This window comes from Dermacentor variabilis, chromosome 9 (genome assembly GCF_050947875.1).
Source record: "Dermacentor variabilis isolate Ectoservices chromosome 9, ASM5094787v1, whole genome shotgun sequence".
NCBI classification, from domain to species: Eukaryota; Metazoa; Arthropoda; class Arachnida; order Ixodida; family Ixodidae; genus Dermacentor; species Dermacentor variabilis.
In genome coordinates, this window is record NC_134576.1 from 120,290,131 (window position 1) to 120,302,833 (window position 12,703).

At 46.7% G+C, this 12,703-nt stretch overlaps 1 protein-coding gene across 1 annotated transcript; it reads left to right on the top strand.

Annotated features, from left to right (window-relative positions):
- The first annotated feature begins 2,193 nt into the window (after positions 1-2,193).
- LOC142557389 (uncharacterized) lies at positions 2,194-11,330 on the top strand. The gene is made up of 3 exons (XM_075669190.1): positions 2,194-2,715; positions 8,596-8,912; positions 9,984-11,330. Exons 2-3 carry the CDS (start codon positions 8,619-8,621, stop codon positions 11,202-11,204), a joined length of 1,515 nt encoding a protein of 504 aa, XP_075525305.1. The 5' UTR covers positions 2,194-2,715; positions 8,596-8,618; the 3' UTR covers positions 11,205-11,330.
- Positions 11,331-12,703: the final 1,373 nt, after the last annotated feature.

A 12,703-nucleotide genomic window follows, 5' to 3' on the forward strand; every position in this document is an offset into this window, starting at 1 on the left:
CTTCGACCAAGATTGCATCGACAAGCAAGATGAACACGAGATGTGAAAATACATGTGTTACATGCATGTATGCACGCAACACATGCATACATGCATGCATGTATGCATGTATGCATGCATGTATGCATGTATGCATGCATGCAAAGAGAAAATATTACGTGGCCCAAAACGTGCTGTCAAGATGAAGCACGGCGTACACTGGAGTGCTATGAATTGATTTTTACCACATTTAGTTCATCGACCTTCATCTAAATATAATTTACCATAGCGTTCTTTCATTTCGCTGCTCTCGAAATGCGGACCGCGCGGCAGAGATGGAACCCGTGACTTCTAGATTAGCAGCGTAAAGTTAAAGCTACTAGGCTGGGTCACTATAGAATACCCAACGCATCGATTGTAAATGTACGATTTGCAGATGCTAAACAACAACAATAAAGAACAAGTGACAGAGATACAAAACAATGTAAAATTGTCGAGACACCGTCGCGGCGCTGGCATATGACAGTTGAGTAGCCGCAAGTAGCGCGATGAGAACCGGCTGTGAGAGGAGAGAGGTACTCACAAGTTCCGTCGCCTATAGGTGGCGCGCAAGGTGACTCAATATGGCACCCGCAGTGAGTATACGAAACCCTGAACACATGTGCGTCCTTCACGTCGGCTTATATTTGGCTGCTCTGCCTTTTTCACAAATACTGTCGCTAAGTGACATCACGCGAAACATGGCCGCCTCAGAAATACGGTACCTCATTGAAGGGCGGTAAATGATGAACGCCAAGCACATTATTTGTTGCGACGTGAAGGCCTGCAGCGTATCGTCTGTCGCTGTGCGAGGGCTTTGCCTGCATGCGTCAAATGTTAGGTAGAAGCCGTACAGGCGGGAATTTATTGATGACGTGGAAGATTCTATCGAAGTACGTTAACTTGTCCTTTATTTTTCTTCGTCCTAATCGCGACGGCCCGCAAAGCGTGCCTTTCACACTCTGCCGTTTCGCGACCAAGAGCAATTTTACTGTTCTGTGATGTTCTCGAGCTCCTTACACGTATTGAGTTATCATCAGCGGATATTTATATTCGACAAATAAAGTAAGGATATAAGTAAAGTTATCACAACTGCAATTTTTCAGACGCCTTTTTTGGGGATGTAGATGCAGATGTAGAGAAAGGCACTCAAGCCGGTAGTTCTACTTCTCGCAGGTGCACTTGCATTATCGTTCGAGTGTCGAGGACTCACGACACAAGCTTCTTGCGTTCACGTCGCGAATTCAGCGTCTGTGTTACTTTGTTCTGCCAGTCTTGCTTTGAGCGCCACTGCAGCTGCAAAGCTTGGTGGCGCGTTTACCCACGGGGTGCGGCGCGAAACCTAAACGCAAGCGTTTCTGGCGGGACGAGACAACGGCGACCACACAGTGGGCTGCTGGTGCCGGTGAAACGCGGTCAATCGCGTACTACGTTCGCCCACGTAGATCTACTGCAGGATTTCTCTAGAGCTGCGACAAGGTGCTACAAACATGTCACGTTTTTATCTTAAATGCTCGTCTGTTCTCGTTGCGCTGGCCACGAGTGCGCAGCTCGAGCTTGGCCGCGCAGCGGAGCCCTCGGGGGCAGCGAGTACGAAAACATGCGTTTCTGGCGAAACCGAGACACCGCGGCAACCAGGCACTACGAGTTGACGAAGGCAAAACATGAGCCAATGCTTCCGACACTCGCCCACGGCCTGCATCTACTCGGTATCAAAGCCACGCCGTTGCTCGCGCTGATGCAATGTACTGTCGCACGCTTTACATTTTTGACTGACGCATCGATTATCCGTGACACAAGAAATAAAAGGATGCGCAAAAGCAAAGTACTTTCGTTTTATTATGTACGCGGCTCCACAAGAAGTCACTGCCGGGGTAACGGGCACTTCACACTCTCATCCGTGATGCGACCGGCTTGGCAATGCGCGACTTGACAACCCATTCTTTCCTCTATGCCGCATCTTTGGGGAACCAGGGGAGGCTGCGTTCTCGCATGCGCAACAGTGTTTTTGCAAACCGCCAATTCAATTAGGCGAGATGATATTGCATTCTGCATATGGTACACTACAATATGGAAATGAATAAAGAAGCCGAGCCGGCCAGAAGAAACAACAGACCGCCGATTTCTTTTTTTCAGCGCTCTATTCCTTCTACTGGCCGGGTGGGCTTGTTTCTTCTTTTCAATGTTGCGCTGCACCAGCTTCAGCTTATCAGCTCAGGACGCCGTCTGCTTGCAATGCTCACATCTGCATAGTCGCGGAGGAAGCTAAAACCGGACGCAGACGACAACGGACCTGATATAGGCGCTGTACGATCGACGATGACCGCCGTTGCTTAGCGGCGCTCAACCGCGCACGTGCCACAAGCGGGCGACGTAGACAGGGCCTCTGAAATTGTGACGGCGCGGATGCTGAGCAAGACGCCGTGGGTCGTTTCCGGTTACGCAAGCGGAAGCCGCAAGAAGGCAAAACGGCGCTGGCAGACATGCATTGCGCAACGGCTGCACAAATCTTCCCGAACAGCTTTCCAGTTGGAGCCAACTATCTGCGCAGCGCACGCGGTGTCACTTACTCGTTCGTCGCGGCTGCGACACAGCTATCTTGCGTACAACGCATTCGACGCGTCTGACGCTGCCTTTATGTGGACGCCCTAGCGGTGCTCCAGTAAGTCTGCTTCACTGTTGACAGTTTTTTGGACGGTAAGTAGACGCTGCTTCTGCCCAATCTTGGCTTTCTTATGCTCCGTTTTGCTGCATAAGTACTGACAGCCATGTGGTATTGTGCCTCTTTACGGTGGGAACAAGTGCCGTTTAGTTCATATAGGCGTTAGGATTTATAGGGAGAAATCCATGACTGCTGATACCATATACTCGCCGTGCTTGGGGAGGGGGGGGGGTGAGTGAATTACTGTCTGCGGTTTCAAACTGCTTCATTTTTTAGCACTCTCGCACGTAATCTCATGTTTTTCGCAGTTCAACCTTTGCTGATGGCTAGATTCGTGACCTTTTGTATGGCGTTCGCAATGAGAACACTGGCGCGGGGCAAGTAAGGGCCGTGCGCTTTCCTTTCCTGGTTGCTGCACTGTGCCGTTATTATAGTAAATCATTACACACTAGCCGGGTTATGTCTTTCTAACAGCGGTTTAGTTTCGTACGTTCGCGACTAATTCGTTTTGTTGACGTGGTTTCTTGCTCAAAAAGCATACCACAATGTAATATTGGCAAACAAACCAATTATTGAGGATTTTTTATAAGTTTCATTTCATTTCATTTTATTACCCTAATGGCCGCATTCGGGGTATTACATAAGGCGTGGTTAACATGTGGACACAAGAAATGGCAGGTGTTACATTGAAATACAAGTTTCGAGAAATTGTGAATCACATGTGAGGGCAGTGACATTGAAGTGTAGGTCGTTCCAGTCTTTGGCAGCTCGAGGAAAAAATGAAGCTTGAAATGTGACAATTCGTGTACGAGGACGAGAAACTTGGACTCGATGGGTCGTGAGCTGTGACATGCGTGAAGATGATGGCGTGGCGTAAGGTGGGCGGCTTAGCGAGCAGCAAAAACATTTGTGATAAAGAGAGACCGTGGTGATACGACGACAAAAAGCAAGAGATGTCAAGCTAGGTTCTGCCTGTAAGAGTGAAATGCTGATGTTATATATGAATATGAAGAATGGATGAAACTAGTCCCACGATTCTGAACTGACTCGAGTGCATTAACGATATATGTTTGGATAGGGTTCCAGATGGCGGCGGCATATTCCAGTTGTGGTCTGACAAATGATTTTTATGCGAGTAGTTTGACGTGCTGTGGAGCATGACGAAGGTGACACCTCATGAACGCAAGGGTCTTGTTCGCTGACGAAATTACGTTAGTCCCATGCGCATTTCAGAAAATGTCGTAGGACAGGGTTACGCCTGAGTACTTGTAGGCTAGAACTGTTTATGCTGGGACGTTTGCAGTCCTGTAAGTAGAGGTATAAGGATTACGACGGTGGCAAATCGAAATAAATTTGCACTTCTTAGGGTTCAAGACCATTTGCCAGCGGTTGCACCCATCATGCACGTTATTAAGGTCATTCTGGAGAGATGCTTGTTCAGAGATGTTAGTCGCAGTACGATAAATCACAGAGTCATCAGCGAACATACGAATAGGACAAGATACATGCAGCGGAAGATCGGTAATGTATATTAGGAGAAGAAGCCATCGCAAGGCTGAGCCTTGAGGGACACCTGAAGTCACAGGAAGGGGTTCGGAGGAGAAGCTATTGCCAAGGACGATCTGCGAAAGATTAGTAAGGAATCTTTTTATCCATTGTACTACGTGAGGATCCAAGTTCAATCTGTCTAATTTTATTTGCAAGCGGTTTGAGGCACTGTGTCAAAAGCTTTAGAGCAGTCTAGAAATATGTCTTCAGTTTGAACGTTGTTATCAAGATTAACGTGCAGATCAATAATGAAGATAGCTAGATGTGTTTCACATGAAAGTCCTTCACGAAAACCGTGTTGAGAAGGATGAAAGAACTTTACGGAGTATATTAAGTTCATGATATGCGAGTATATGACATGTTCCATGATTTTGCAAGGAACATTAGTTAATGAATTGGGGCAGTAGTTTAAGGGGAGTCTTTGCTACCTCTTTTGAAAACTGGAACGACCTTTCCCACTTTCCACTCATCCGGTAAGGCATCTGTAGACAGTGATTGCGAGAACAACAGAGTGAAACATGCCGCGGATATATGATTAGTATCTGTTAGGATCTTTGAGTTAACTACGTCTACATCAGAAGAAGTACATGATTCGTTTCTTTTTCAGTGACTGAGAGTATACTATCTATCGAAAATACAATGGGTGGCATATGCGAATTTATGTTAGTATGTAGTGGAAAATCTGGAGTGATAGTTTTTTTTTGTTGTAAACATGGAAATAAATCCTTTGTTGAATATATCAGCGCACTCGGCGCCTGTGGCGGTGTCGCCTGCTGCATTCGTCGCGCTGATAGAATGAGCTTCTTGGGGAATTCAAAAGCGCCGGGATTGCCGAGGATGTCGGGTAAGTAGCTGGGATAGGTCGAAGTTATAAAAATATTTTTCTGAAGTGCGAACGGCACTCAGGTAGGCGTTCTCCACCATGTAGTACTTTGACCAGACCCCGGTGCTACCAAGAGGCGTGGCTAGCCGGAAGCGACGTTTCTTTTGGTTCTCAAGCTTCTTTAGAGCCCTGGTGAACCATGCCTTATTTTGATTGGTGCGCATAGTTATTCTTTGTCTGTGTTTGTTTGAGAGTTCAATAATACTGTTTTTAAATAGTGTCCAGTTTTTTTGAGGAGAGTGCATCTGGAATAATGTCTCCAATGTTGAAAAGAAGTCGCCTAACCCGTAATTAATAGCTTCGTAGTTCCCTTTATCATATAGGCATATAGTTTTGTTGGATTTTTGTTGTCGCATGGGTTGAAAGTCGGCATGGATTAATTTGTGATCACTAACCTCACTGAGGTAAGTTATGGATGATAGACTGTAAGGATGGCTGGTTAGCATAAGGTCGAGTACATTAGATGTGCCTTTTGTAAGCCGTATAGGCTCTAGAACAAGTTGAGTTAGACTGAAATTAAGACATACATTAACAAATTCTTTAGGCGCATCATTCCCTATGACTAAAGCACTGTTGTTAGTCCAGTTGATTTGCGGAAAATTAAAGTCACCAAAAAGCAGGATCTCTGAGTTAGGGTGTTTGGACTAAGTTCGCTCAAGATGTTGTTAAGTTTATGCGAAAAATCGGGAGTGTTACGTGGCAGTCTGTAACAAACGCCCAAGAGAACAGTCTGCGGTGAAGTGTGGTAGATTAGCCAGTTATTTCCGAGTCAGTCTCAATGGTTGCAAGCCAGCAGCATAAATGATGATGCACGGCGACAAGCACATGTCCACCTCGTGAGATTTCGCGGTCTTTGCGGTAAATGCGGAAATTCGGCACGTAAGCAAGAACCCCGGTATCGGTAATATCGTCCGTCAGCCAGGTTTCAGTTATTATCAGCAAATTACTGTTAGACGACAACACGATGTTAGATAGAATGTCGCGTATAGGAAGGAAGCTGCGTGCTATGGCAAAAATTACGGAAAAGTAAAGGTTAGCTCGTGTCGATACCGCAGGGGAAGGGGCTTTCCAGCGTCGAGTTGGCAGCTATTGCAATTCTTTCACACTCTGTGTGCGTTCTTCAAAAAAAACGTGGCGCTTATTACGCATGAACAGAGTTTTAATGCGCAGGGAGTAAGGTGCCGATTTGCTATCTTGCGAATCCAGCACGGCTTCTGCGGGTAAATCAAACAGGACGTGTGAAATCCTCGCCAACGCTGAAGTTCGCTTCTTTAGGTTTGCGGCCGTTAGAAAGGACAATATCTTTTGTTTTATGAACGGTGAGCTCCACCATTATGACGTGGTTACGATTAGCTGCACGATTGCCCAAGCGGTGCGCGCGCTCGATTTCTTTCGGGCCAAGCGTGATGCTCGTATGTTTGCGACTGTGGTCAGTGATTACATCCTACGAATGCGCGACCGACTCTGACCCTGAAGGCTCATCAATACCGTAGAAGGATCGACATTTGGGTGAGTTGGTACTGGTTGAACATCTTGAAGGGGCAGCGCAAAAAAAACGACGACAGAAGGCAGGAACACACAGGACAGCGCTGAACTCACAACTAACTTTATTCGAAGGCATACATACACTTAAGTACACAACCCATAGCCACGTGCTCTCCCATCCATGGCGTCATTATCATTATCGCACAAAAATCAGACTACGAGGGAGATTATTGAGGCCTTCTATATCAGAAAAAAAAGGGTCGCGCTGTGTAAGCATGCCATCGATAAATTTGCATGATAGTGAATTTGAATTTTTAAGCAGCTTCATAACGTAGTATTAGATTAAATGGTTTCGCGTGTTTTTTTGCCTGCGCACTGATAATGACGCCATGGATGGGAGAGCACGTGGCTATGGGTTGTGCTTAAGTGTATGTATGCCTTCGAATAAAGTTAGTTGTGAGTTCAGCGCTGTCCTGTGTGTTCCTGCCTTCTGTCGTCGTTTTTTTGCGCTGCCCCTTCAAGATGTTCATCAATACCACAGAAAATGAGACTGTTGCGCCGAGAGTGGTTCTCGGCATCATCAAGACGCGCTTCCGGCCTCTGTATTGTGTGTGCTGCTCGGGCAGCATCACTCTTCACGCATTCTGTATCAGAACGCAAGGGGGCTGGGTTTTGGTAGTGGGTCTCCAGGCTAGCCATGCGCACGCTCATATCGGATATTGCTTTGTCACTTGTTAGTAAGTGAGACTTGAGGCCTTGATTCTCGGTGATCTGTTGAAATTGATCTGCTGATATGCTCTTAAGTTCTTTAACTACAGATTGACTATCGGGTCCAGGGTTTGTTTCGATGTCACCCGCCAGCAACAACAAAGAGCGAATAACATCACAACACTGAACAACAATGGAAAGACAGCAATGCGGGCTCGGCAGCTGCCGCAGAAAGTAATTACTTGAACGCTCTGTGAAAAAGACTGTACGATTTACAAACCTGCACGATGAACATAAGCGGATTAGCGTGCAGTGTTGAAGCACAGCAGCTGGCCTGTGCTTATAGACGCCTTATAGCTTACGGGAGACTCGATGTCGGTAGCGATAGGTATTCCGGTCGGAGGTCGAGTGATGCTGCTGGGTACAGTGACGCTGCAAGACAAGAACGGTGTCAACGGTCTGGAAGCGATGCTGGCAGCCATCGGGGGGTAGAGGCCGGTTCTATCGTAGTCGACATGTCAGACAGGATGTTGTTGAGGCACACCTGGAGAAACCGTAGCCGGGGCAGGGAACAGAAGGCGGAAGATCGTGTTAAGTGAAACCTGCATGACGAACATTAGCGGACTAGCGTGCCGTGTTGAAGCGCCGCAGCAGGGCCCTCCTTCTAAATGAATAATCCGCTTCTGGCAGTCACTAGAATTGATCTTTCTGCCGCAAATGCAAAAAAAAAATGCATTGCAATTGGCCCAGGGGAGACTTCATTAAAGCGTTTGTGTGTTTTACATTTATTTAAACAGGCGACAACTGAATTCGGGGACAACCGAATACGCGACACCCGAATTCGACATCCGTGGTGGTATACTGTTCGAATTTTTCTGCAGCATGACATTGTATTCGTTGAACAGACACGCACGCATACGCACATGCACACGCATGCACATACACGCTCGTAGACACACATACATACAGAGACACACACACACACATGCATACAGAAGCCAACAAACGATAACACCATGCACATTAAATGAAAAATTGCATGTAATTCTTCATTTAATATAAACAAAGGATAAATTAACGTAAATGAAAGTGGACGAAAAACATCTGGCCACAGGCCAGATGCGAACCCACGCCTTCGTATTACACGTGCGATCCTCTTGCCAAATGAGCTACGGCGGCGCCGCACGGATTGCTTTATGCGCGCGTGTTGCTACTTTAGACAAAGTTTGTCGACCACTCATTAGCGATAAGCTCGGTAAAAAAAAGCCGCTGCGCTCTTGTGCGAACGTAGGACTCGTGCCTGAGGAAACCGCCATGGCAGATCGTGGACAAGGACGGGTGCACCGGTTTCGAGACCATGTCGTCGCCGGCGTCAACTGGCGTCCGACGCGGTTCGTCGACGAGGTGCCGAATTCACGTGTGTGCGCCCTCTGCCACATGATTCCAAAAGAGACGGCGCTGTTACCGTGCTCCCATGCAATGTGCCAATCTTGCTACGCAGCCAGTCGGGAAGGGGACGTTGGACAGTGTCCACTGGATGCAGTGCAATTCGCTTATTCGGAGTGCTTCGGTTATGAATTCCCTACGAGGATAGCTAATACCTTGAAGGTGAGCGGGAAAAACAATTTGTGACTTTCTTTCTTTTTGGGGGAGGGGGGAGGTGGGGGTACTAGGGCCGCTCTGCATTAGCATTTGTTGCGCTGCTTCTTATCTACATGCCTACCGATAAGAATGTGCGATTTACTATTGCCGAACGTTAATTTTCTATGACTATCTAAACTGACGCACTAGAACAACACTAGCTCAATGTAGCCCAAGTGAAATATATTTTTGGATCTCAATATTTCTTCAGTCCCTTGGTGTGATAGATCAAGAAATGGAAATACAAAAGCAAGGCAGTAAATTGATATATCCGGCCTGACCATGAGTTTTCAGTATTGTCGTTTTGAAGCGACATTTGAAGCGATATTGCGAAGTTGGTCCAATTCATGTAGCGATCTACGATCACTTTCTCTTCAAACATTATTCTTCTTTCTCTTGAACTTCGCACTACAACATCAGAAATGAAAGTTGGGTACATGGCAAAGAGAAATTGACTAGGAATTCTTCTAAACAATAGCGTTGCTTCCGACATTACTTTTCCTTAAAATTCTTACTTTAAGACTATTCCTGAGCAGCTACCGCCCAACGTGTTTCCCCCTACAGACCGCCCTATAAAAGCTATCTGGCCCGCACTGGTTGAGTGCGTTTATTTCAGGAGCAAGATAGCAAGCGAGGAAAAGATGGTGGTCTTCACCGCAGAACAATGCTGCTCTCGCCGTAGATGAGTTATAAGCTAGAATAAATGAAGTGTGGCATATTTTTTCCTCAATGTTTTCTTACGTACCTGCTTTAAGTGTTAGAGTATCTGTATTGCTTTTTAGGAGCCCCATTAAGTGATTCGCCGTAAACTACTGTTCATGTTTGCTGCCTCTTAATGTTTAGAGAGACAGATACTGCTTGTGTGACATAGAGCATTACTCCTCTATAGAATTTCGCGTATGCACTGATTCACACCGGACTTCACGTAAAGGTTCGTTTAAGTGGTAGGGTAAGCGAAGCAACGCGCCTTTAGTAAAAACATTTTGTCGTCCACAAGATTGTGATGTGTGTTATTTATGTATTTTACTTTCGATTAAGGTGTACTGTTGGAACGAAGAGCATGGCTGCGAGTACACGGGCACCATGGACCGCATGCTGAAACACTACGAGAACGAGTGCACATTTCACACCGTGGAATGTTTGCGATGCGGCGAGGGAGTCCAGCACAGAGACCTGCCAGCGCACTACGTGGCCGGATGCAACGCCAGTGTCTCTTCCGCGATCACAGAGTGCCCGTCTTCGGAACCTACAGCACTGCCCCTTGAAAACGTGAACGCTGATATCAAAAACCTGAAGGCGATGTTGGGCGATCTCATGCACGACTTGCTGGTACCAGTGATGCAGAGTCAGTTGAATGAGCTTACGGAACAAATCAGAAGCCAGGAAACCAGATTTGCTGCGATCACTCGCGAGATTGAAGCATGTGAGCGCAATTTAATATGTGACATGGCTCAAATCGCCGCCACGATCTCATCGGCCGTGTCACACGACCGGACATCTCAGCCAAATCCGGCGATGGAATCCAGCACGTCTTCGTCGCTGTCGTTGCGCTCGGAAAAGGCGCTGACACTGCGAAAGTTGGAACACTTATCCGATCTGGAACCCTCGCGGCAAACTTCTCCGGAGCCTGATTCCAGCAGTGTAATTGCTCATTGTAAGGTTTTCCGCGGTGGCGGTCGGGAACTACACAGTGCGCTGTCAACCACTGCAGCGTGTATTAACAAAATTGGGAACGTGATGTATGATCTGACCTTGGAAAACTGTCAGGAAATCATTGAGTATCAGGGATTGAGGAAAAAGTTTGCTGAAGTTACGGTGTCGCACATGAAGGACACGTACTTTAGGGTTGCCGTCTTCAAGTGCAGGCTTATTCCTGCACCTGCTCTCACAGTGGAGATCGAGTTTAACGGGAAACTCGTGAACTCTAGGTGTTGGCCGCCTTTTTGGCGCGTGAAGGTGTGGGATAATGTAACGCGAGAGTATCGTTTGTTGTCTTCCCGTGTCATGGCTTGTTTCTGCGTCCGTAATGATAAATCATTGCAGCACTTCCACCTCCAATTCCAAACAGATATTGCCTCGCTGCAGAATGACGGTTTCCTCCGAGACGGAAAGATATTGTTCCAAATCTGCCTCGACGAAAGTGAAATGGACGGTTGTGTGAAAGGAGCACCCTTATGTTCGTCCTCGCAGAATATTTACTACCTTGCTCTACCAGCGGCAGTTCCCACATATTCCGGTTCACGCTTTTCTCGTAAATGAAATTGTACCTGCGAAATTTTTTTAAAGTTTGCTATGATTTGTAACTGCCAACCTATTCTTTTATTGCATTACTGGCTGTTCATGTTGTTGTGTATTTATGCTGCTAATACAGTTGGTGTTCCTTAATATTGTGATCCTCTAGTGCTCCTCGAGCTGTTTCTGACATTATGGCGCCCACGTTGCTACTTTTCTCTCTACTATTGCCGTGCGGCTACTAATGCGGTTAATTGCAAAGCGACGTTCGTGGTGGATACTACACCGTTGTAGTGCGCGTTGCATTGTATCTGAAATGCGCGTACAAAGTTAATGTTCGGAGTGTTCATGCCTTCACTTATGATTTTAAACCCTATTTTTGGCAAGCTCTTTGTACTCCGCCGTCGATGAAAGGTGTATTCAATGCTCTAATAACACACGCAATCATAACATGTACGTCTACAGCAGCTCGATTGGTCAGATAATTGGCGTCGGGGGAGATAGGCTTGAACAAAAATCTCTCGTTTCAATACTTCTAGGTAGGCATGACACTTACGCAAGAAATGAATTAGTAGTGGTGATAAAACTGCGTCCTGACATCAGAGCGAGGGATCGTCGCAATTCAACTGGCAGGTCTGCCTGAATATCTGAGGATAGTTAAAGAAAACTGCTGATCTTTACGAGAGATCAGGAGGCGACTGAAATACGAGTTTTATTTTTTCCAGCTTCCTTTAAGGTGAGCTGAACCGATAAACAGGCTCACATGTCGATTTTCGCTGTTGCTGGTTTGCAAAGCGTGCAGTTGAACTTGATGCTCATCTTGGTCGTCCTGCGTAAACTACCAGTGTCCTATATTACCGCTTTCAGTTATTGCAGTTATCTCTGGACGTCCAGACAACAAAAGATCCGTTATTTCATTTTCCAAAGCGATATTGGCGAATCATTAAACTAAGGCCAATTCTTGGATCTTTGTCTGAACCGTAGTTTGGCCACGAGGCAGACAATATGAGGCATGCGGAATAATACTGAACTCCTGCTTGTTTCTACGGTGCACAGAAACAAACTTAACCGGGTATATATTCTTGCATTCAGTTTTAGAATGATACCAACCGCTTTGGTATTTAAAATCTCGGCCTGCATGTCATCAGAGGAAGGGCCACCCTGGTGCGGCTGCGGACCTACACGGAAAGCAAACGCCACGGAAAGGCAGCAGCAGCAAGATCCGAAAGGTATCATGTCTTAGCCAGTTTCAATGATAACGATTTGTGTGTGTTGAAAGGCTTCCGAAAACGCCAAACCAGAGAGTTTACGACTCGTGGGCGGTTGCCGAGGTAGATAAGCCATGTCTATTTTTCCGAAACACTTTTCGGATTACACGTGTAGCAGTGAGCTGGCACGAAATCATGCCAGGAGGAGGAGGAGGAAATAACTTTAATGTGTCCTGAGGAACCCCTCCCCACCCACTCTTGCTTTAGTGGGCGGCAGGGGTCGCGGCAGGGGTCACGCCACACGGCTAGAGCTCTGAA